At 38.8% G+C, this 25540-nt stretch overlaps 1 protein-coding gene across 1 annotated transcript; it reads right to left on the minus strand.

The window, feature by feature from the left end:
* Window positions 1-1245: 1245 nt before the first annotated feature.
* On the minus strand, window positions 1246-25249 carry LOC149813829 (oxysterol-binding protein-related protein 2A-like). The gene is made up of 9 exons (XM_089991332.1): window positions 25107-25249; window positions 23047-23852; window positions 20063-20483; window positions 18742-18897; window positions 17770-17937; window positions 17551-17691; window positions 17240-17470; window positions 17023-17136; window positions 1246-1955 (listed from the first exon to the last, which is right to left on the minus strand). Exons 3-9 carry the CDS (start codon window positions 20345-20347, stop codon window positions 1815-1817), a joined length of 1236 nt encoding a protein of 411 aa, XP_089847458.1. The 5' UTR covers window positions 20348-20483; window positions 23047-23852; window positions 25107-25249; the 3' UTR covers window positions 1246-1814.
* Between the last annotated feature and the right edge of the window lie 291 nt (window positions 25250-25540).

A 25540-nucleotide genomic window follows, 5' to 3' on the forward strand; every position in this document is an offset into this window, starting at 1 on the left:
GCATCCCATGTGATAAGCAGGATCCTTTGCCAAACTAAAGACCCACGTTCAAATCCCTCTGCCACATGAGGCATAAGAGTTAATCCCTGCTTTGCCTTTCAAAAATAACTTTTGTACACGCAGTTGGCTAGGATTGTTTTGTGTAGGAATCATCTTATTTGGGCTCGCCTGGGCCAGCTCGGACCCAGCCCGCTTCACATTGGGCCAATGGGCCTCTCTTCAAACCTGAGCCCGTTAAGAATCGGGCCCAAACCTGTCCCGAAAATAAATGGGTCGGGTCCTTGTCAGCCCGGTCCATTAACGGGCTGGGCCAGGTCAATGCCCACCCCTATCTGGGAGAGAAAAAAAACCTTTAGCAAGGATTGTGACCTACACTAAAGGTCTTATTTCTTTTAAACGCACACACGTATCTAATGTAACGTCGAACTAATATATATAACTCATATCTTTGAATGGGGTTTCCTTTAACACGGTTGAACGTCCAACATACGTTCTATTTTTATTTATTTTTTGAAAAAATGACGTTTAGCAATGGTTTTGGACTGCCGCTAAATGTCATTTTTTCGCCCAAAGATTTAGCGGTGGTCAAGACCTCTGCTAAATCTCTGGATTGGTCCACCGTATCTTCAAACATTTTATGTGTTTGAAAATAAGGGTTACTATATATATATATATATATATATATATATATATATATATATATATATATATATATATATATATATATATATATATATATATATATATATATATATATATATATAGGGAAACATTGACTACTAATGGAGGTAAGGAACTAATGAGTAAAAACTACTCTTTTATTAATTTATTTTAATTTTTTTATAGTGTGATCTAAATGATTTGTTTAATAGAAAACTTGTTTTGAATCATGTGATTATGACACATAATTAGGTTTTTAAAGGGGTTCCAAACTCATCTGCCCACAATGTGCCAAAATTTTATAACTCAAAAGATCATTTTTTTACATCAGAAATGCAAGATCCAAGGATTGATCCTTAGCAAACAATTCATGCTAAACACACACACACACACACACACACATATATATATATATATATATATATATATATATATATATATATATATAGAGAGAGAGAGAGAGAGAGAGAGAGAGAGTCCGTTGAAGCTTTAAAGGGTCGAAACTCTTTGAGTTGCAACATCAAAAGAAAAAAAACTCAAATTGGATATGCAGCATGTTACAGCATCTCTAAAAATTCTACGAACATGGCTATTTTTTTATCATAACAGAACTGAGGGAATTAGGGCGCCCTCCCTTTTACAAACAGCTTTTTTAGTCAACCCAAACATTCAAACTATCAGGCAGTTCAACCACCCATACCGGTGAGGTTTGAACTTGCAACTTTCCATACATGGTGACTTGCACAAACTGCTCCTACCAGATGGTCGGAGCGCCCCGTTGGTTAAGCAGATGGCTATTCCTGCCACCAATGTAAATGAAACAAAAACCAAAAAGGGGAGAAGGGAAGAAAAAACTATAGTGACTGCAGAAGACACCCATTCACTCAGTCATTGAATACAACAGCTTGCCTCAACAAAATTAAAAGTTAAATCTATACTCTAATGCTAATGAAAAAAACAAAATCCCTTTGCACTGCAGCCCACTTCCTCACCGCTGAGTCCCTCTCTACTGTCACAGTGTTGGCTCGTTTCTTTATGGATAGAATATTCGTCCTTTGGTGCACTGCACAAACTTAAAACTGACCAAAGAGACCAAGGCATAAGTTTCCCCCCTTCTTTTTGTTCAATGTTTTCTAAGCCAAATATGCTCAAAACTAACTAAAGATATGAGGGCATTCATCCCAGTTCATCTGTTCGCGTGCTTCCCAATACCCACCTATATAACGAAACATGCCACTAGCATTATCCCTCTGGAACCACCTAGGCTTCCACCCACTATCTTGTAGTTTCCCGGACTGCATAGACAATTTTGGCAATCATTTAGCAACTTCTACTAGCAAAGGAGACCTTAACTGCAAGCATGCATGCCTACATTCAAGAGAAGGTAGATAAACAGGATCCAAATATAAAGAGCATGATAACAGGAAATTGGAAATTTTTGTACAACAGGAACATTTGATTCTGGTGGTTCATATGAAAATTTCAATGGAAAAACAATTTAGAAATAACAAATATCATGGTATCCACTACTTTGGATAGAAAATGACAGACATGACAGGAAGAATGTGGTGGATTAGGACACAACAATAATGTATAAGAACTTATGGAAACTAATGGCATGTTTGCATTAGTCATAGGTGGGGATGAACAATCACAGTCGAGAAAGTAGAAGCTGTGATTGTTGGTCACAAGGTCAATCATGGAACCAACTTTCACAAGATAAAAACAGAAACAATCACCGCTAGAAATCACAACTTGTACTTTTCTCATGTTTCACTAACCTTGAGAAAGTGTTATGATTGAGTTTACAATGACAAGATCTTGAAAAAATCCAAGAATCACAGGGCATCGTAAACATGCCCTAAATCTTTTTGGAATTCAAACTTGTAACTATTGCCATTAAAATAAGTTTTATGGTACATATAATATGCTAGATGTGTGGTTTTCATTTCCTCCGCAATTTGATTAAGTGTATTTTCATGCATGAGTCAAGCAATACATGCGTGAATATCTAAATGCTTGTAGTAATATTTTAAACTAATATACAAAAACTCCACACTTGCTTTAATCTTTTAAGTATACTCATGCAGATCCAACTAGAAATCATTTGCATTTTTGCAATTCACATTTAGAAAAGTTCCATTAATTAATTATTAAGTTTAAATCACGATATAAACACTTGCTTATTCACTAGCTGGCCAGACATTTATTAACAAATTTATTTAATCAAGGAATCAAACCTGTCAAATTTATTTGACCAAGGAACCAAACCTGTCAAATTTATTTAACCAAGGAATCGAATCTGTCAAAATTTTGCCTATGTGTTATGAAATTTTAAGTATGAAGATGATGGAATATGTTCTTGGTGTTAGAAGACATACTATAGAGCAATGAAAGATCTCTTCAACGCATCAAAACACATGCAATATCAGGCAGATGAGTCATACATTCTGCAATCTGACTATATCATATGCTACACCATTACATAACCCATCAATTTGCATATCCAATTATGTGTTTGATAAAGTGCTTCATTAATAATGGATTAATAACATCAAAGAAAAAAAGTGAATGTGAACATTTGACCTTTACAACCTCGTTGATGCATACTGACGAAAGAAAATTATCTATAAACAAGGCACAAGGTTGGCCAACTTACTAAGTTGAACCTCTAGCAAATTGAATAGGGGGGGGGGGGGGGGGGGGGGGGAGTTTGCTTTTGGCTAAGAGAAGGCACAAGGTAGCCCTAACTTTTTGTAGTGTTTCTCCCTATAGGGAGGCCTTCTATTCATAGAGTTGAAGACTGTTATCTTGAATTAAAATTAAAAGAACTAAGTTGATGTCAACCTCAACCACACCTTGCAGTTCAATAAGGGCAAACCTCCATAGAAGAAGTCTTAATTAAAAAAATAATCTTTAAAAATTATAGAGATTTTAGCTGTCATATGTGTAAAGATGTATATTTGTACTTGATTGTATATATATATGCATGCACACAAGTGGTTATGTATATAAGTACAAATATACATCTTTACACATATATTTTATTTTTTATTTTTTTTAGCTAGTCCTAACTAGATGTTAGGACTAGTTTAACGGCTAGAATTTCTAGCCGTTGCACTAGTCTAATGGCTAGTTGGAGCCATCTCTCTTGTATATATTGGGGTCTCTCACCCTTTTTTCACTAATGCATTCTTTGTGCATTTCAGCCTTAATAAAATAACACTTTTTTAAGTGCTTGTGTGTGCCCTCTTTGAACCTTAGTGGTTTCTTGTGTTTGAGCCCTTAGTGGCTGATTTGGTGGACTTTTGTGCTCGTTGGACTTGTATCTTTGGTGCTCTTGGACCTTCATACTTGGGTGTTCACTTCATTACATGGTATCAGAGCCATAGAGCTCTTGATTCTTGAAATTGGTGTTCGTGATTCAAGTGCTTGTGTTTCCTTTCCACTATACCTTCTCTCTATTTCTCTCCCTCTCTATTCTCTCTTGGTCTTTATCTACGAAGGACAAGGAGAGCATCATCCTCGTGCCCATCAAGCTCAATAATACAAATCACATGATATGATCTTTTATCATGAAACACCACATTTGGGGCAAAGGCTTATGAGGGTTGGTGGATGGTTCCGATCCGAAGCCCAAACTCGTCCTCACCAAAGTCAATAACGGGAAGGATATAGAGCTTCAAGGAGCCGAATACGAAAAGAAGCAAAAAAAATGGAGAATGGGACACTAAAAAATAATGTCATGGCTTATCTCAAGAATATGTAATCTCTTAAAGACATTGCACATGTGTGCAATTTTCAAGACAAGATTAGTGTTAGGTGTGCATTGAATTCTGGACCCGCTTCGCTCCATGACCATTTTTTATTTGAAAGAATATTGAGATAGAAAATCCATGGCAGCTCAGTTTCCTAATTTTATGTGAAGACTTAATATAGCAAGGACACTACTTTGACTTTCCCTATCATGGGAGGTTGTGTCCTTGTAAAAGTCTCTTTTTGTATCTTATTTAGAGTCCTTTTAATGGGAGTGTCATAAGTATGAGGTGAGAGTGTCATAATTAAAAAAGGACAACATATGTGTGTGGTTAAGTCACACGGACTCGGCTAAAAGGCCGACTCACCCGCGTCGCCCGTACCCGACACGAGTGCAGCTTCAGACACGGAGTGGACACGGTCAACGAAGTGTCGGACTCGGTCAATGCACCAGAGCCGAGTCCGTCCACATTTTGGACTCAGCCAATTTTGACCGAGTCTATTTTTGTCCATTTATTAAAATTAATTTTGGACTCGGTCAACTTTGACCGAGTCTATTTTTGTTCATTTATGATTGTTATATATATATATATATATATTATTGTTATTATTGTTATATATATTTTGTCAACTTTGACCGGTCAACTTATTGCTTTAAAATTTATAATCTTATTATTGTTATATATATATATATATATATATTTTAAATATATATATATATAGTCGTGTCCCCATGTTTAAAATTTTTGAAATTGCTTTGCACCCGTGTTGCACCCATACCCGCACCCATGTGACATAGGTGTATGGGTTATAAGAAGGGGGATTTAGGTGGGATGTGTAGTAGCTTCTTTGGGATCTTTGGCATTAAAGTTTTTTAGGTGTATCTCCTATTATGTTCATCATAGTAAAACCTTACTTCCCTTTGCCCGTGGACATAGGTTATAGACCGAACCACGTATATCTTATGTTCTTTTTCTTTGTTATCCTTATTGTTGATAGATGCCCTTTTTGTTTCAAGCACGAAGAATCTCATTCACATCTTATTTTTTCGTGTCCTATTGCTGAAGTGATTTGGAAGCATGTGTGCAAAATTTATGGGAAAAAAAGGGTCCCGCACTCTGATTTTATTTATGAGTTGAAGTGGTGGATGACGTCTTCACTTCATACTATGTGGCTTAAACCGTGTTGGGACATCACCTTCCACATTGTTTGCTGGAATATTTGGAAGTTATGGAATGTGTCCTACCATGAGGGTGTCTTAGTGAACAGGCCTGCTATAGCTGATTTGGTTTGGGTGTCATGTACAGAACTATTTGATGTGCTTGATTGGCCGACTGCCCAAAAGAAATCCATATCTTTGTTTGTTAAATTAAGTTTAATAGCTGATAGCTTTTGGATGCCTGACTTTAGATCGTTCGTGATCAGATTAGCTTCAAGCACCTACAGAGACTGTTATCTCCTTTGTTTTGCTATTTACTCTAGAGACATTCATTTGTTTGGGGAGAATAAAGCAAGCATCAAACTCACCCCTCATTGAGGAACCTGTTTCTCCAACATGGATCGAAGGTGTGCCTGATCTCAAATAATCTGCGTTGGTGCAGAACCGTTAGGGATGTTGTTGAAGGGCGATGTTCATTAATTCAAGGTTATGCATTAACTAGCTTCTTTGCCTGTGAGGATGTCATGTTCAAGGATCCTCTTCTAAACATGGGTCATGTTTTTGTCTTGCTTCAGAATTGTAATAACTTGCTCCGGAAAGACAAGCCACCATATTGGCTACCCTCTTTGAGTGATCATTTATAATTTCATGTTCTTTTAATATATTCTTGGGGTAACCTCCCGTGTCATTTTTTCAAAAAAAACTAGCTTTGCTTGAACCAAAGTAGCATGGCCCTTTGGATATTGAGCTCCAATAAAACCAAATAGATGTGAAGCATTTCTATCAATTTATAATGGGTTGCGATCGGAATTTGAAACCACCAAATCGGCTCTTGTCCATAGAGGGAAGATTTCCTCTATTGTTGATATTATGGAAGAACTAGGTATAGAGGAAAATAGACTAAAGAAGCAAGCACCCAAATATGATAGGGAATCAATCTTGGCCGTGTCTAGGTCGGGATCCTATGCTTGGACATACAAGCCACTTTATTTTGAGAGACAAAGCAATAAGTACAAGAAGAGAAAGATTATTTGTCATCATTGTCATAAACTGAGACACATCAAACCCTTGTGTCCTAAGTTGAAGAAGAGGGAGGAAAATTGTTAAATTATGTAATCAAACTTGTAATTTCGTATATATATTTTATATATATAAGGTAATACATATACATATATATAATATATGTATATGTATTTACCAATTATATATATAAAATATATATAGTCATAGTAAGGGTAGTTTAGGAATTTTACACATATTCTTTTTCAAGAATATGTTTTTTTGTATTTTCTTTTTCTTTTTGTATTTTTTTTTTGCATTTAATGCATTGTACATGCATTGGGAGGGGCCCAACCCACTAGTCGTTGGACCCCTCCAACGGTCACATTTGTGACCGTTGGAGGGGCTCCAACGACTATGTGGAGCCCCTCCCAAGGCCTCCTCCAAGCCCTATTTATATGGGCAGCTCCTCTTGTATTTCTTTAAGGGATTTGGGATTATAGCCCAACCTCTTTAGTGTTTATGAAACTTATGGGTGCAAGTGCACATTTGTGATTCGGTGTGTTGTGTTTATTGTGCACAAGTGTTCTTGGGTGTGTATGTTCACACATTTATTCTTAAGGTTGTTGTGTTATCGACTAAAGTATCTTGTTGAAGATACTTTTACATGGTATCAGAGCAAGGTTGAAGAAGAAGAATTGCGACTCGCCTTCTTTTGCATTCCTCGGGAAGCGTGCCTTCAAGTTTTTTTGAAATCAAAGAGGATCATCTTCTTCGAGCAATATTTTAGGAGCTTCTTTTGTCAAGAAAGACGCAAAAAGTAATTAAGGTACATACTATCTCTTGCATTCTTTCCTCTCTAATGGGCGAAAAAGACTCCCATTTCTCTCTTGGGTTTAAGCTTAATGGCTCAAACTATCATGTTTGGGCCGGTAATATGGAAGCCCATATTAAAGGAAAGGGGCTTTGGGGTTACGTTTATGGATCCATACCGGAACCGGAACCCAAAATTACCATTGTTGAAGGAGGTGATATTAAGATTCTTGAAGGGGATGAAAGACAAAAGGCTCTTGAAGAATATTCTAAGAAACATGATGATTGGGAAATGAAGAACTTCAAGATATTATCTTGGATTTTCTCATCCGTTGAGACCAAGATAAATGCCAACATCATCAAATTTAAAAGGGCTTCCGAAGCTTGGGTATATCTTGAGAAAATGTACACCTCAAGAGATCTATCCCACAAGTACTTTCTTCAAAAGAGAGCTTTGACTCTCCAACAAAATGACATGACCATTCGGGAGTACTTTGCCGAATTATCCTCTATTTGGGACGAGCTCGCAATCCTTGAACCTAAATGGAGTGGTGAGGCTATCGAATTAAGGCACAAACAACTTGAAGAAGACCGGTTCTTCAATTTTTTAAATGGCCTTAGACCCGAATTTGAACAAGTTCGGTCCTCTCTTCTCTCCGCCTTCACATCCCCCTCACTCGAAGATGTTATCACCAAGCTAAGTGGTGAAGAAACCCGTATGGGGATTGGCAAAAATAACCCTAGCATTCTTGTTACTTCTTCTACTCAAGAAGATGGTGAAATGGCTAATGTCGTGTCAAGACCGGGAAATAACATGAGGACCTATAGACCTCCTCATTTCAAGAATCAAGGTCAAGGAGGAAATGATCGGTATGGCAAAAGAGACTATAGCAAAGTAACTTGCTATCATTGTAAAGAACCCGGACATATCAAACCCTTGTGTCCTAAATGGAAGAAATTGATTGCAACGGCTATGGCATCTCAAGTTGAAGAACGACCCCCTTTATCAAGTGAGTCTCTTTCTCTTCAACAAATCGTGTAAGCCCTACAACCTCTTCTCAAGGGAGGTACTTCCGGAGCCGCTATGTCATCCTCTTCCCCCGGTAAGACATCTTGGCTTTTAGATTCCGGGGCATCCTTTCACATGACCCCTAGTTATTGCACTCTTTCAAATTTTTCTAAAAGTGCTTTTCCATCCTTTGTATCAACCGCGGACGGTACATCTCTTGAGATTAAAGGAATAGGTAATTTTGAAAAACAAGACTTCTTTGTTCCAAAAATTCGTTTTATCCCAAACCTTAACCTAAATCTTCTTTCCGTTTCCCAACTCTCGGACCATGGTTGCGATATAAAATTTTCTTCTAATAAATGTTGGATACAGGATCGCCAGTCCGGGAGATTGATTGGGGAAGGCTCTAGAAGAGGAGACCTCTACTACGTAGATTTTCTTCAAGTTCCCAAGAGTCAATTTTGCAACGTCGTCCAAAACAAAGACATTCATGTATGGCATAAGAGATTGGGTCATCCCAATATTGTTAAAATCTCGTACTTGCCTTTTGTTAAACATCTTTGTAAAAGTGACTTTTTGTGTAATGAATGTATTCTTGGGAAAATGAAATGTTTGCCCTTTCCTCAAAGATCCATGTTTACGACAAAACCATTTGAAATTGTCCATTCCGATGTATGGGGACCGGCTCCGGTAATGTCTAAAGGAGGTTTTTCATATTATGTAATCTTTGTGGATGACTATACTAGGTTTTGTTGGATCTATTTCCTTAAACATAAACATGAAGTTTTTTCAACCTTTAAAAATTTTCACATGATGATTTCAAATCAATTCAATGGATGTTTAAAAATTTTTAGGTCTGACTCTGGAGGAGAATACCTCTCAAATGAATTTAAGGGTTATCTTGAAAATTTTGGAATTCTTCACCAAAAATCATGTCCAAAAACCCCTCAACAAAATGGGTTAGCCGAACGAAAACACAGGCACATCATTGAAACAACTAGGACTTTGCTCATTTCTCAAAGCATTCCAAAAAATCTTTGGGCTGAGGCAGCTCTTACCTCTGTCTATCTCATAAACCGACTTCCATCGAAAAATTTAAACAAAATTTCTCCCTTTGAAAAACTTTATGATAAGGAACCTGATTATAGCAGGTTAAGGGTCTTTGGGTGTAAGTGTTTTGTTCTTACTGATAAGAATAACAAACTTTCTCCAAAGGCCATTCCTTGTGCCTTTCTTGGCTATTCTGAAACCCAAAAGGGGTTTCGTTGTTATGATATCAAAAGTGATAAGTTGTATGTTTCCAGGAACGTGAGTTTTTTGGAAAATGTTAGTGGATTTGAAAGATGTGACCCCCATAATGAAAATATGGATTACTCTTTTTTATTGGATTTACTGAATAAGGACGATGATACTAGTGATAATGAGTCAGATCAAGATAACCCAAATGAACTTGAAACCGAGGAAAACATCTCATTGTCTCCTTCGTCACATCAACCTATTGAATTACCTAGAGACCCTATCACCTACTCTCATAGAGATCAAAACAACTTTAGGAGTGCTCTTGACAGATATAATGATGCCAGTTCCAGTGCCTCTCAGAATGAAGTGATCCCTCGTAGAACTGAGAGAAGTAGAAGGTCTCCTTCTAGGTTCATTTCCTATGACTCTTTCTCACCAAGATATAGAGCCTGCCTTAGTGCCATCCACTCTTATATAGAACCTAGAAATTTTGAAGAAGCACGTAAATGCCCTGAATGGATTAATGCCATGGACAATGAACTTGAGGCTCTGAGAAGAGCCAAAACCTGGGAATTCCAAAACCTTCTTAAAGGCAAGAAAACAATAGGGTGCAGATGGGTTTTCAAAGTAAAAACTAAAAGTGATGGATCCCTTGAAAGGTATAAAGCTCGCTTAGTTGCAAAAGGATATAGTCAAGAATATGGTATTGACTATGAAGAAACTTTTGCTCCTGTAGCTCGTATGGTCACTGTTCGATGTCTTATAACCGTTGCCTCTATCAACAAATGGAACATCTATCAAATGGATGTGAAAAATGCCTTCTTAAATGGCGATTTAAGCGAAGAAGTCTACATGGATGCTCCTCCTGGAATGAAGACTCCTAAGGGAAAGGTGCTTCGTCTTCAGAAAGCACTCTATGGCCTAAAACAAGCTCCCAAGGCTTGGTATGATAGATTTAACTTTGTTATGATTGAGAATGGTTTTTCCTCTTGTTTTACTGACACTGCTCTATTTGTTAGAAAATCCAATGCAGGGATTGTTATTTTACTTCTGTATGTTGATGACATGCTCATCACTGGAAGTGATTCTAACAGGGTTAAAAGTATAAAATCTATCTTAAAAGATAAATTTGAAATGTCTGACTTGGGTTTTTTAACTTATTTTTTGGGAATTGAAGTGGCATACTCTCTTCGAGGATATTTCTTATCTCAAACTAAGCTTGCTTCTGAGATCATTGACAGGTCAGGTATTACAGATGAGAAGCTGTGTGAAACTCCTGCGGTAGTAGGAGCAAAGATGAAAATTGATGATGGAGTTCCCCTATTGGATCCTACACCTTACAGACAGCTTGTAGGGTCTCTGATGTATCTGAGTATTACCAGACCAGATATATCCCATGCAGTCCATACTGCAAGTCAATTTCAGCATGCGCCTACATCCGTTCACATGAGTGTCATCTTACGGGTCGTAAGATACATAAAGGGTACTCTAAATAAGGGAGTTTTTCTGTCCTCTTCCTCTGATTTAAAATTGATTGCTTATACTGACTCAGATTGGGGAGGTGACCCAAATAACCGTCACTCCACCACTGGTTTTTGTGTGTTCTTAGGAGACTCACTAATTTCGTGGAGATGCAAGAAGCAACAAAAGGTGTCGCTCTCCTCAACTGAAGCTGAATATCGTGCCATGGCCACTACTACCATGGAGATTGTTTGGATTCACCAACTGTTAGAAGACATGGGGATCAAAATTAAAGGACCCACCAAGCTATGCTGCGACAACAAAAGTGCAATTTACATTGCAAAGAACCACACCTTTCATGAGCGGACAAAACACATCGAAATGGACTGTCACTATGTTCGTGAAGCATATCTCCGAGGAGTTATCGACCTTCCTTATGTCACGTCCGAATATCAGTTGGCCGATTTCTTTACTAAAGCCCTGTGCGCTCCGCGGTTCAACTTCCTTCTTGGCAAACTATCGGTCATCTTGCCCTAAGTTTGAGGGGGGTGTTAAATTATGTAATCAAACTTGTAATTTCGTATATATATTTTATATATATAAGGTAATACATATACATATATATAATATATGTATATGTATTTACCGATTATATATATAAAATATATATAGTCATAGTAAGGGTAGTTTAGGAATTTTACACATATTCTTTTTCAAGAATATGTTTTTTTGTATTTTCTTTTTTCTTTTTCTTTTTGTATTTTTGTTTTTTGCATTTAATGCATTGTACATGCATTGGGAGGGGCCCAACCCACTAGTCGTTGGACCCCTCCAACGGTCACATTTGTGACCGTTGGAGGGGCTCCAACGACTATGTGGAGCCCCTCCCAAGGCCTCCTCCAAGCCCTATTTATATGGGCAGCTCCTCTTGTATTTCTTTAAGGGATTTGGGATTATAGCCCAACCTCTTTAGTGTTTATGAAACTTATGGGTGCAAGTGCACATTTGTGATTCGGTGTGTTGTGTTTATTGTGCACAAGTGTTCTTGGGTGTGTATGTTCACACATTTATTCTTAAGGTTGTTGTGTTATCGACTAAAGTATCTTGTTGAAGATACTTTTACAGAAAATAAGGTAGCTTCAGTTGGTCCATCTCAAGAGACCAAGGACGTCATTAATCCTCAAGATACATCAATCATGCCCCTATCTCAATGACACCACCACGATGGAGGTTGTCTAGCTAAGAAGATTGATAGCCGACATGGGAGTTCATATGACAGGAATATCAAAGATGTGTTGTGATAACAAGAGTGGTATCTCCATTGCCAACAGCAATACATTTCACGAGAGAACAAAGCATACTGAGATGGATTGTCACCACGTGAGAGATGAGTTTTTGCAAAAGAACATTGAACTGCCCTATGTCACATCACAATACCAATTAACAAATTTCTTTATCAAGTCTCTCCCTGCTCCTAGGTTTCACATTCTGTATCATAACAAAAGTTTGAAGAAGAGTGTAAATATGTGTATTTGTACTTGATCGTAAATATATATATATATATATACACAAAAGTGTGTATGTATGAATATATGTATATACATATGTATATATTATATATGTATGTATATTCTTTTATTTATTTATTTTTGTATTGTTTTATTTTTTCTTTTTTGTAGCCATTAGGACTAGTCTAATGGCTAGAATTTCTAGCCGCTAGACTAGTTTAATGGCTAGTTGGAGCCATCTCTCTTATATATATTGGAGTCTCTCACCCCCTGTCACCAATGGATTCTTTGTGCATTTCACCCTTAATAAAATAATTATTTTTTAAGTGCTTGTGTGTGCTCTCTTTGGCCCTTAGTGGCTCTTGTGATTGTGCCCTTAGTGTCTTCTTGTGTTTGAGCCCTTAGTTTTTTATTTGATGGACTTTTGTGCTCATTGGACTCGTGCCTTTGGTGCTCTTGGACCTTCATACATGGGTGTTCACTTCATTACAATGAGTATAGGTGTGGGTACAACGAAAATTTCTAAAAACACAAGAGAGACATTGCAAAGAGAGATGTTGGAGAGAGAGAGAGAGAGAGAGATTGCCAAATGAGGAAGGTCACCAAAGCGGCAGAGTTCATCACTGACAAAACAGAGGATGCCAGAGCAATAGTCACCAAAAATCTTTTCCAATAGAAAGGAGGTTGCCAATTAAGGCTAAGATTTTAAATGGAATGGTCTTATTGACAAAGTCCAAAATATTGCAAAAAAGGGTCAGGGAATGTTTACCTCACCTAACCTCTATTGACCGCACTGGGTGCTGAACCGGTATCACATCATGTCCTATGTCACCTGGGTACGGGTACAGAGGGTACGACACGACAATTTCAAAAAATAAGGGTATGGGGACACAACTATATATATTGTAATGTTTGGGTTTGGATCATATGTGGATCCATATTAAGATATATAAGGTTTGGATTTGGATCATATGTGGATCCATATTAAGGTCTATAATAAAAATTAAATGGATACTTCAAAAATTAAATAACCATGACATATGTGTAATTTAAAAAAAAGGGGAGGGGAATGAAAATTTAAAAAAGGTCTATATGTATAATTTTCAAAAAAAAAATGAGCTGGAATAAAAAGTTTTTATACAAAGGGAGAAGGGTACCTCGTAACTCTCTCTCTCTCTCTCTCTCTCTCTCTCTCTCTCTCTCTCTCTCTCTCTCTCTCTCTCTCTCTCTCTCTCTCTTACCAAGGGTGGGAAGGGAGAGGTTTGACAGAAAAAAAATGAGTGTGGATTTTGGATTGGATCTTAATTGGACCTGACCCAACCCAACCCACAGGCTCACGTACCCGTGCAGCACCCGATACCCATACGCATGTTCGGCCGTGTCAACACGAGTATGTGGCGTATTTTGCCGGGTCCCAGTAACATAGATCATGTCAATACGGGTGCATTGGATGTTCAAAAGCACCCATTTTACATAGGATTTTAGGGATATGAAATTGAGAAAACAAATACAAAGTTGAGACATGTTTCTAACTTTAAAATCTAAACATATTTCAATTAAAAAATTAGATAAACTTATATTGCAACAAAAACTACTATGTCAATATCATGATATAATAGGATCTTGCACAAGTTGTAATTGTATGCAATAACCAAGAAAAAAGATGTTCATGAACAAAAATCACGATTTTATTAATCAAACAATCATGTATTCCATTTAAAACATATGCAAGTGTTACAGATCATCCCAGATCCGACCCCAAGAAGTCGTTCTGGATCCAGATCCATCCAAGAGACCCAGTCTGACAGGGACTAGAGGATGCCCTTTCCTATTTGGATTCTTATTTTTGGTCTTTCATTTCCTTTATAACTTTTTGGTAGACTCTATAAAAGTGTTATTATTGTTGATTAATTATGAATGAAATTAGTAGATTGATTCTCTTTTTGTTCATCATGTTCATGGAACCCTAGTCCTAGAGAAAACACATTTTCTTCCTCTCATCTTTCATGTCTTCCTCAACAGCAACCCACCCATAGGGATCGATATTCTCCCTCTACCCTACTGATGGCACTATTTAATGCAAAGCCTAACCAAATCGAGAATGACTTTATCTCTTTTCTTGTTTTTTCTTACGCCAAAGCCTTCCCAAGGCCGGATTTGTAGAAATTGTCCCTCCCTAGGGCCGAGTTTCTAACATTGGTATCAGAGCGAGGCTTTCCGCAAAATCAAGAATGGTGGTCTGCGTTCTTGGAGGAAGATCATGATCTTTTTTTTGCAACAGCAAGGGCCCATGCCCTTCTTGAATCCGTTTAGGTTCCTAATCTGACGGGATAGGAAGGCACCGGCAGTGGGAACCCACCCAGTGGTTTCACATTGGGAGGACCTCGCCTGCAGTATTTCCCAAACCTAGAGCCACTAGAAATAGTGCATGAATGCACTTGATGAAAGCTGAATCTAGGGCATACCTCGCCCCATCAAGCTTTCAGGGGGTCACCGAGGCCTGACCGTCGGCCAATCCCTGTCTGGTGACCATCCGCCGAATAGGGCACGACGGGACCCAACACCGCTAGCGGCAGGCCCTCCTGCAGCTACTCCCACTTTCTAGTTTTGCCTGTCATGTCCCTCTAATCAGACCACTCACAGATGGGCGTAGGCCAGCGGGGAGCATACTAGTTGGCCACCGGCAGGACACCCGACCGACGACCAGTGATCCTACTATCGACACCTCAGCATGAATGGGTAAGGCTGGTGAGATTTCAAACCCTAGCTCTTCTCCAGCATGGTGGAAGGCACCATCGACTGAGGCATTGTCGCCGACTAGCCACCAGCCTGGTCTAGCCGGCGAGACCCCTGCTCAATGGAGGGACCCTGATCCTGCGCTACAATGAACATGGTGGTGGCTGGTGGGATTCCAAACCTTATCCACCACCATCCCCCTTTGGTGGTGAGAGAACCCCACAATGGTTCTCTTTGGATAACTGGTTCGCATTCGAATCGATTTCCTCCTATGGCTCACCCTAAAACTGGTTCAGGGATCCCAGACCCAAGTCATGCGGGTTTGGACCCGGTTCTAACCCAAATACGTTTCATTTTGACCCATTTTAACCCTAACCCCTATCCTAATCAGCCTGAACTGTCCCAAACCCAAAAACTTAGACCCAACCCATTAAACTTTAGTCCAAATCCAACCTCATTACACTTGGATCCAATCCAAAAACATATAAACCTAAACTCGACCCATGATCCAAATTTGAACATAACCCAAACCTTAAACCCACCCAGTTGATATCCAAACCAAAATCGGACCCCGACTTTACTTGTCCCAAGACCCAATCCCATCAGGGCATATGGGAAAACCACGTGCCTAATGTTTGACCCCAGATGTGACAAAGATCGGTTGCGACAACAGTTTCTAAAGAGCTCTTGCCTTGAGGACAAGGAGAGTTTAAAAGGAGTGGATTGTTACAGACCATCCCAGATCCAACCTCAAGAAGTCATTCTGGATCCAGATCCGTGCAAGACACCCAGTCTGACAGAGACTGAAGGATGCCTTTTCTTATTTAGATTCTTATTTTTGGTCTTTCATTTCTTTTAGAACTCTTTGGTAGACTATAAATAAGTGTTATTATTCTTGATTAATTATGAATGAAATTAGTAGATTGATTTTTTTTTGTTCATCACGTTCATGGAACCCTAGTCCTAGAGGGAACATCTATTTTCCCTCTCATCTTTCACGTCTTCCTCAGCCGCAGCCCACCTACAGGGATCAATATTCTCCCCCTGCCCTGTTGCTGGCCCTATATGACGTAGAGCCTAGCAAGATCAAGAATGGATTTCTCTCTTTCCTAGCTTTTTTCCTGCACTAGAGCCTTCTTGAGGCCGAATTTGTAGAAATTGTCCCTCCCTATGGCCAGGTTTCTAACAGCACGCCACACAAATAATCAACAAAACATAATCAATCGGCACAATGAACAACAATAAGAGCAAAAAAAAAAAAACTTCTTGCGGTGCTTAATGCATTACTGCCAGTTGACACTGCTTTTTGACCAATCATTTTGTCATATTAATAAAAATAACAAAGTACATACATTATGCATGTATATGCTAAAAGCAGCTGATATCTAAGAGAAAAGAAAGCATAAAAGAAGAAAAAAAATATGATGTTAGACATTGTGAACATGTAATTTGAGGAGCAACTACAGATCCAAGTTCAGAGCAAAGCCAAAGTGAATAAATATTGAAAATAAAAGAAATGGCCTTTGTATGTGTGTGCTTTTGTGCATGAATACAGCCATCTATGTGATATTTAGCAATTACAAGGTCTAGGCCAATGATCATTGACATGCACAAGCATCATAAGGCTTTACAAGTAAGCACGCCCCTGAACCTAAAGAGTTATTACATCAAGGATGCCTTACCATTCGTTGCCTTTTCTCTAATCGCAACTTTTCTGCATCTGCCTTATCATATTCCCCATTCTCTAGATGCCGCTGATCAGGCCTAAGTCTTGAATCTGTAGGCGGAAGCTTCTCCTTAATGTATGATCAAACATTTGGGTCAGATACAGATAGAACACAACATATACAATGAGCATGGGGAAAAGGGTAGCTATTCCATTATTGGTCTACCCATTACCTTCAATTCTGGAGTTAGCTCATTCAGGGTAACTGCAAATGACGTTAAGTTGTATCGAGTTAGGCTGGTTGGGGGCCTAATCCTTCTCCATAACAAGAAAGCTTCAGATATAGGACTGTAACCCTTTGGTTTTGCATTAATATCCCCAGAAATGTAATAGATGCTGTCATCCCATTTTCCAAATATGCTTGCAATAATGTGTCCCTTCTCATCTTCAACAGATCCCTGCACCTGTATGATATATTGAAATTAAACACAATCTGGGAATTGAACAAAGATACATGCAAGAATCGGGAGTTAATGGTATTTACTTGATGAGGATTACGGTCTATGAGGGACCGCTTCTTGAAGTTGATTTTGCAAGAATACTGACAATTGCTCTTTATGTGCATTGTCCCATGGTGATCACAATATAATTTACCAATAATGATATTGCAAATAGTTGTAGTGACCTGAATGTTTTCCAAACACTTTTGATTTTAGTTAGCTAATGGAGAAAAATAATATTGTTTAAATTTTATCTCTGTTACCTTAGTCCACTGGAAAACTTCGCCATCATCAAACTCTAAAGTTAGAATCCCAACAGGATCAAGCTGAATGGCATGTCCCCAAAATTTGGCCTTTAGGTTACTATCAGCCCACAGTTTCCATCCTTTGCCTTCAGAGTGGCAAGCAATGATTGTTGGGTGGTGACTAACCTGCCAATGATGCATAAGCCACAGGTTTATATGCACAAGTGGAACAACAAATCAACCTGTCTGAACAGTACAATAATTCAATTTAAACCAACATGTTCTAAAAGCAGTAAACCAGAATCAGAACCAGTAACTACAATCTCGTGACACTTCCAGAAGCTCCCACATTGCAATGAAATCTATGTCAATGGCAGTCAGTTAAAAACAATGAGAAAACAGAGCAAAATATAATTTTTTCTTGACAGTCTTTTTATCAAGAAATATGAATTTACTTAAAAAAATGAAACGCATAATAACCACGCAGCTCTTCAGCATTTTTACAACATTTAGAAGTTGTCTCTGAAGATAAATTTGCTAAACATACAAAACACCTTCTCATCAGGGGGAATGATGGTTTCATATAAACATTAAATATTAACAAATGGGGTCGATCAGTTTTTCCATTTCCCCATGGGAAAGCAACCCAAATTAACACAGGTGAAAAAATCCCTCGTATGAAACTTTTGACACCCTCCCCTTCCCCACCCCCCGCCCACACAGGGAGAATGTTGCATAGGCTGCTTTATGCCCATGGAAAAGTTGCAAACATGGTCTACAAATCCTGCAAGGAAACTATACAAGTAAAGAACTGCAAGAAACTGATACGGAATCAATTTTTTGTGCATGCGGTATCATCCACAGATGTCCATCTACGAAAGTACAATTACGATTGTTGTGCAAAAGTTCAAGAAGGCCAAGTAACGTTTATAACATCTACTCCATCATTCACAAATTTTTATAAATAAAAGGCCTAAGTTAAGCTCTTACCTTCTCAGAGAGGAAACGGACACCCATGTCAGGATAGTCAGCTTCATAAGTTTCACCTAGCAAAGGATTAAATGGCTTCCGATGTCGACCCTCAGAGGAAGAATAAGCAGATATTGCAAAGGCAGCAACATTCAGAACCCTCATGAGACCGTCTCCCTAGATAAGCATGCAAATTACATCAAGATTTAAAAGACCACAACTATGAAGCAAATCCCAATATGAAGAATGAGTAAAACATTCCTTAGAATCTCCCCAAAGAATATTGCTAAAGTGAAATGCAAAAGTTTATCTTTGTCAAAATGAAGTAAATCATATACCAACCATCGATTTTACAAAGATTTATAAGTTAGCTTGTTTTCAAAATATCTATTGTTCATTTCTCACTATGGAAAAGCATTTGTAGAAAACCCCATTGTTGAACCTCAATTCTACTGCTCTAAGAAACTTGAATAAGAAAGTTATTTGCATACTACAATTACACATTTTTTAATAATTTTACATCTTCCTTTCTTGTTGGTTCCAGCATGATAAGTGTGATATTTCAAGTGGTAAAATCTGCACTATCTTAGCAAAGGGGTTCTGGGATCATACTCACCAAGGATTATTTCCCACCTTGACTGTAAGGAACAGGTGGGAAGAAAAGGGTGACTAATTGTCAAGAAAGAAAACATTGCAGGAACTCAAACTCTGTACATTATCAACAACATTACATATATAACTTCCAAAAAATCACAAAGATAACCTATACATGTGAAGACAAGACTGTAAAAAAAAGTTTTGATCTAGTAGTGAAACAAATCAACAAAAAGCACCAAAATTTGAACAATCCATCATTTGAAACTGATTATGCTTCAATCAGTTTTTCAAGTTTTTTGGCAATATTGAGTCAAAGAGCCTAGTGTATGTTTTGTTTGAACAACTACAAAAATGTTCATAGTTCAACAAATTTTTTAAAAAAAGTCAAGAATTATAAAAACTAGGTCAAATTCAAAAAGAAAGGGAAAACAAAGATAATTATGCCAATTAACCAACTAAAAGAAATTCATGTCTGTGAAAGTTCAGGTTTTATCTCCGAGAAATGGTCAAAGTTCTAAGATGACCAGTGAGAGAACAATATATTATTCACAAAACCGAGAAAGGGACACAAACTTACTGGACTAATAGTAAACGTTAATCAAAATTCCATAGGTGTAAAATAGACATGTACATTAACTACAGTATCTTAGTGGCTATATCTGATCAACAGTGAGCGCGTTATTAAGATGGTTGATTTTGCCAGCCTACAGAAATAAGATGGGAATAGTCCCAGGCATAATCTTACCCTTCTGCCATATTCGCATGCGCTATCTAGAAGATAGGAATATTCCAAATCCTCAAAGCACTTCTGAAGGGATGAGATTGGCTCATTAAAATAAACAGGAAGACAAACATGGGTCAGATCCTTCCCAACATTATCTCTGATCAATGACCAGAGGCTAACATGCTTCTCCTTCTCAAGTGGATCCGGAAAAATTTTTCTTCTTTCAACAAGTGGATACTCACGGTCAACAAGGTCTGTTCTTCCACACATTTGAGAGCTGAAACAACTATTATTCATAGAGATCATAGCCTTATAAACAAAGGATTGGTTTTGACTATGAGAAGAAAACTGCAGCAGGACGATATTCTCAAATCATGTATCCATGCACTATGCAGCCTTGGGCACTTCCAGTTTAAATCAGAACTTTCCGACGTGTCACATTCTAAGACATAAGCAAGAAGAACAATTTGCTTAGTAGAAGAAAAAATGGATATTATCGTCACCAGAAAACAAGGAGCAAAAAAAACCTTAGGCACTGCAGTTTACTTACAACAGTCATCTATTGCTCTCATATGTAATAAGGAAAGCACTAACTAAAAATTCATGTAAGTGATACATTCCATGGACTAGAAAATACAGAACATATAAACAAAAGAAACCCCAAAAACATATCTCAACCACATAAAAAACAAAAAAGATGAGGTCATTATTATTTCACGCATAGGAAACAGGCACACAGATAGTCATCCACCCTGAAACCAACCATGGTTAGGTGACAGGACAAGGTAACTGAAGACCCAGATAAATGGCATAGGCAACCAACTCAAAAGATTTTCTCCGCTCTATAACTTATTCAGCCTCATGCAATTGAAGATTATCGAGGTTAAGAGAACATAAGAACATGAATCATCCCATAATGAAGCACCCAATAGTGATGGCACAAAGAGACAAGTGCACGCTGCAGAAAACCATACATTATTTTAATCAACATTTAACTGCTAACTAGTGACTGAAGCCCTAATAGACTGGCAATATGATGAAGTTCTAATAAGCTGTGTCACAGGGATTCTTCAACTTGCCCTTGTGTTGTGTCCCTTTGTATACTATTTTTAATAGAAAATTGAACAAAAATGGTGTCTCATGTCCTTTTACCAGTGTCCTTGACAGCTAAAAAATGTTCACTGCAAAAACTCAGGTATAACTAGGCAACACCAAACCGAGTAAAATTGGTAATATCCAAGTTGATATCCTAGATTTTGCTTTTAAGTTGGAAAAATGAGAACTTGATATAATCAAAGTACCAAACCAAGATGGCATGTCATGATTCGATATGCATGATCCTTGACCCAAGTCATTATACAATAAAATAGCTACCTCAATTGAAGCTAACCACACATCACAAAAGTCTCTCTCTCTCTCTCTCTCTCTCTCTCTCTCTCTCTCTCTCTCTCTCTCTCTCTCTCTGTGTGTGTGTGTGTGTGTGTGGAACATGGGCTGAAGGCATCCTGACAATTAAAAACAACTAACAACAGTTTTCTTATTAGAGATTCATTTGGCACTATTGGAGAGCACTCTTTGCTCCATCTTGGTTAGTTGGAACTAGGGTTGGGCACAGACTGGGTTTCCCATGGGCCACCTGTGGCCCATTCCTTTCAGGCAGAGCCCCAGCCAGTTTTACCACCCAGCCCAGCCTGAACCAAGCTTAGACTCCATTAAAGAACCAGCTGGGCATTTTTTTGGGGAACTCAAACCGGCAAGCTTAGGCTCGACTAGCTGACAGTTAAGCATCCTGTGGCCTCTCAACAGGCTTGGCCACCTTGAGAAAAATAATCTTTGGCCAAGGCAAGCCCCACTGCCATCGTCTTGCCCTTACATAACGGAGTACAGCCCGTTAGTCGCCAATAGTCCAGGCTTTCTGTGCTGGACCTCTAAGCCCTAACCCAACCAACTGTCAGGCTAGATTGACCCATTTCCCACTCCTAGATGGAATTAAACATATCATTTTACTGACTTCTTAATGGTAATAAATAGGAGCACCGTACTTAAGGTATGCACTCGGCCCATTGTCACCTTACTTCCCCCTCTCACTACTACTCTATGATAAATACCTGCCCAGTTGTGGGTAAGAAGGGCCCAACACCATGCTGTATAGTGGTGTGCTCTAACCCTCTGAGCTACAGGCCCCACCACGTCTCCATTGGATCTATTGTTCGGAGTACGGTCCAAAAGAAACCATATTATGTGTGTGTGTGCTTACAAAAAAGACTCTGATATTTTAAATTTCTTCTGATTTTAATCACCAGAAATTCATATGAAAAATCCAAAATCTATCATGATATTATTACAATATTTTATATGTTTTACATGGCCTTCATCATATTTTTTAAGTGTAAACGTATTGAAATTTTGTAATATTTAAAAGACAAAAATCACCAGTTTATTGCAAGGCTTTCCCCTGCTGGTATCAAGAGTAAAAGGGCTGGCAGCTAATTTCGATATCAACTCCAGCATAACCATGAAAGTTTTTTCCATCAGAAATGAACACAATATTGGGCTTTCAACATCCATGATTTGCATACTATTTCATGACCCATTACCTCCATCGGTTCTTTAGGATTGACCACCATTCGTAATCACTTCTCTTTTCTTACATGTTTGAACAAGAAACATATTAGTAGCTTGAGCGCAAATTCTATACGAGATAAGATACCCTTATATATCATAACGGCATCAGTATACCATGAGACCCAGCCACAGATTTGCACTAAATTTGTGAATTGTGAGGGGTATTTACATAACAAAGTTGCACCTTAAAAAAATGATATGAAGATAAATAAGCCAAAGATGGATTTGTTAAGCACAAGAAGCACTAAAAATGGATAAAGAGAAAGGCATTTGAGCCTTTCTGGGAGAAGGCCTAACAGGCAACCAGAAAATATTATCATGGACGGTACAAACAATGAATAAAGCTGGGGAATTTCATCTCTGTAGACACTTCAAATTACCTATGTCTCCTTGGATATTTGAAGAAAGCTTTGTTGTTCATCATAAACGAGTTGGAGCTCTCCATGTCAATGAGAAAATTGGACACCAAAATCCCCTCAATCACGCAGCCATCCAGTGAATATTGTGGCATCGGCGCAACTGAGGCATAAGCGTGTGACTCCCACTAAAATAGAGGACACAAGGAACAGCGATTAAGCATCACTAGGCAAGGCATACTGCTTAGTAAATAAAACACACGATCACACTGATGTAAATTAAATTAGAAAAAGAAAGAACAAGAACACGAACCACCATCCTGTTAATTCAAAATTCAAACATGGGGTGATAAGCGACAGGAAGAAAAGAGCAAACAATTGAAATGCGCTGTACCCAATTAAAAAGAAACAACGAGATGACAAAGTGTCAAATAAACCCACTATTTAAACCGTGAATTGTCAAACAGCGCAACTGAGGCATAAGCGTGTGACTCGCCACTAAAATAGAGGACACAAGGAACAGCGATTAAGCATCACTAGGCAAGGCATACTGCTTAGTAAATAAAACACACGATCACAGTGATGTAAATTAAATTAGAAAAAGAAAGAACAAGAACACGAACCACCATCCTGTTAATTCAAAATTCAAACATGGGGTGATGAGCGACAGGAAGAAAAGAGAAAACAATTGAAATGCGCTGTACCCAATTAAAAAGAAACTATGAGATGACAGTGTCAAATAAACCCACTACTCCGTGAGGGCCCTCTCCAGTTATGAAAATGGATGAGATCTCGCTATAATTGAGTGCACGGAATAACTGAGCCCACAGCTGTATGTAACAAGAAAACAACGCAGTGACAAGATTAGTGGGTAACGTAAAAAAGAAACAAAACAACCTCCACAAGCATACTTTTTTTTGGGTTTGGAATTGGAATAAAGGAAGAAACCCACAGCTCCCATCCGTCGACCAAACGTGAGGCACCAACACACCCAGATGCCCCACTTCTTGATAAGCATTTTTAATGTTGCTAAGCATCCTTTTTTTGGTTTGGAATAAAGGAAGAAACCCACAGCTCCCATCCGTCGACCAAACGTGAGGTACCAACACACCCAGATGCCCCACTTCTTGATAAGCATTTTTAATGTTGCTCTCGTAGTCATATTTATGCGATCTAGACGCAACCGCTATGAACGTGAGACTTTACGGCTCAGTTGGGAATCACATTGAATGGTTGTTAGGAAAATAACCAGTTTTTTCTTCTTCCGGAAAATCACCAAACAACTTCGTCCTCATCTAAACACCCAAATCCCCTTTTGCTCCTGTTAATGTGAGGTTTCAGGCCCTCACCGTTTTGGGCACAAATGGAATCTCAACATTTTTTCTCGATTTTTTCCCTCTTTCCAAGACCAACAGAATGGTTCAGAAGGCTATTACAAATTGGTGAGTATGGATTTAATTCCACTGGAAACAAGTTGGGCGAACTTCAGCTAACTTTCAAGCGCATGAAGTGACTACGATCACAATCTTTGACCTCCTTCAGATATTTGAGTTTCCATTGGCACCGCCAATGCGAACATTGGTGGAATTGGCTCCCAAATCCTCCTTCCCAACACATTAGCAGTAGCACTACGAAACTGGTAGTAATTTTTCAGGAAGAAACTTCAAGAACAACACAAAAGGCACAAATATGCTAAACTACTCTCCCATCAGCACCAAACGGGAGCCATTACGCTGCCAGAATCCAGCGACACCAACAGCACCACCGAATTCTGGTTCAGCTAATATCTGAATGGCTCCAGAGAAGGAAGTACCAAATAGGATCTTTGGTTTCATCATCTGAACACCTCTCTTCCCCCTGTGTGTGGTTATCCGGCATGCCGGTGCTATTCAGATTGGGAATGATACCACCTTCGTCGAATTCCCTCACTGGAGAAAGTAGGGGAGAGACAGAAACAAGAAACTCGTAGACCTTAATGGCAAATATTAGGGATATCATGTGATCTTTCCTTCACCTAAAACCAACATGAGAAGATCGGAAATTCCGCATATGAGAGAGAGAGAGAGAGAGAGAGAGAGATTCACGTTGAACAGAACTATGACGCCATCATCGTCATGTTATCAGATTCCCTCGTTCCCAAACGAATCCTTCGTCCTCCCTTCTCCGGCGCGAATCAAAGATATTTCGTCCACTGCGAGCACAACCATCGTCATCCCACCCCGACCTCAAACGCTCTATCCCTACTCCGATATCATTGCGTCCCGGCCCGATCTCTCCCAATTCCCGCTCTTCTCCCTCGCACCGATGATGAGCTTCCAAAGCTCCGCAAGAGATCAGAGAGACAAAGGAGAGTTAGTTAGGCCGGAAACACGGATCACCGGCCGGGATTTAGGTTTTACGGCGGAAGGCGTCTAGGGTTTCCGGGAGAACGAAGACGGAGAGAGGAACAAAGGAACGGAGAGATGCCGCCTGCGAAAGGGATCAAAGGCCGTAAACACAGATCGCCCGCCCGGATTCA

This window comes from Nuphar pumila, chromosome 16 (assembly GCF_984573655.1).
Source record: "Nuphar pumila chromosome 16, dmNupPumi1.hap1.1, whole genome shotgun sequence".
Lineage (NCBI taxonomy): Eukaryota > Viridiplantae > Streptophyta > Magnoliopsida > Nymphaeales > Nymphaeaceae > Nuphar > Nuphar pumila.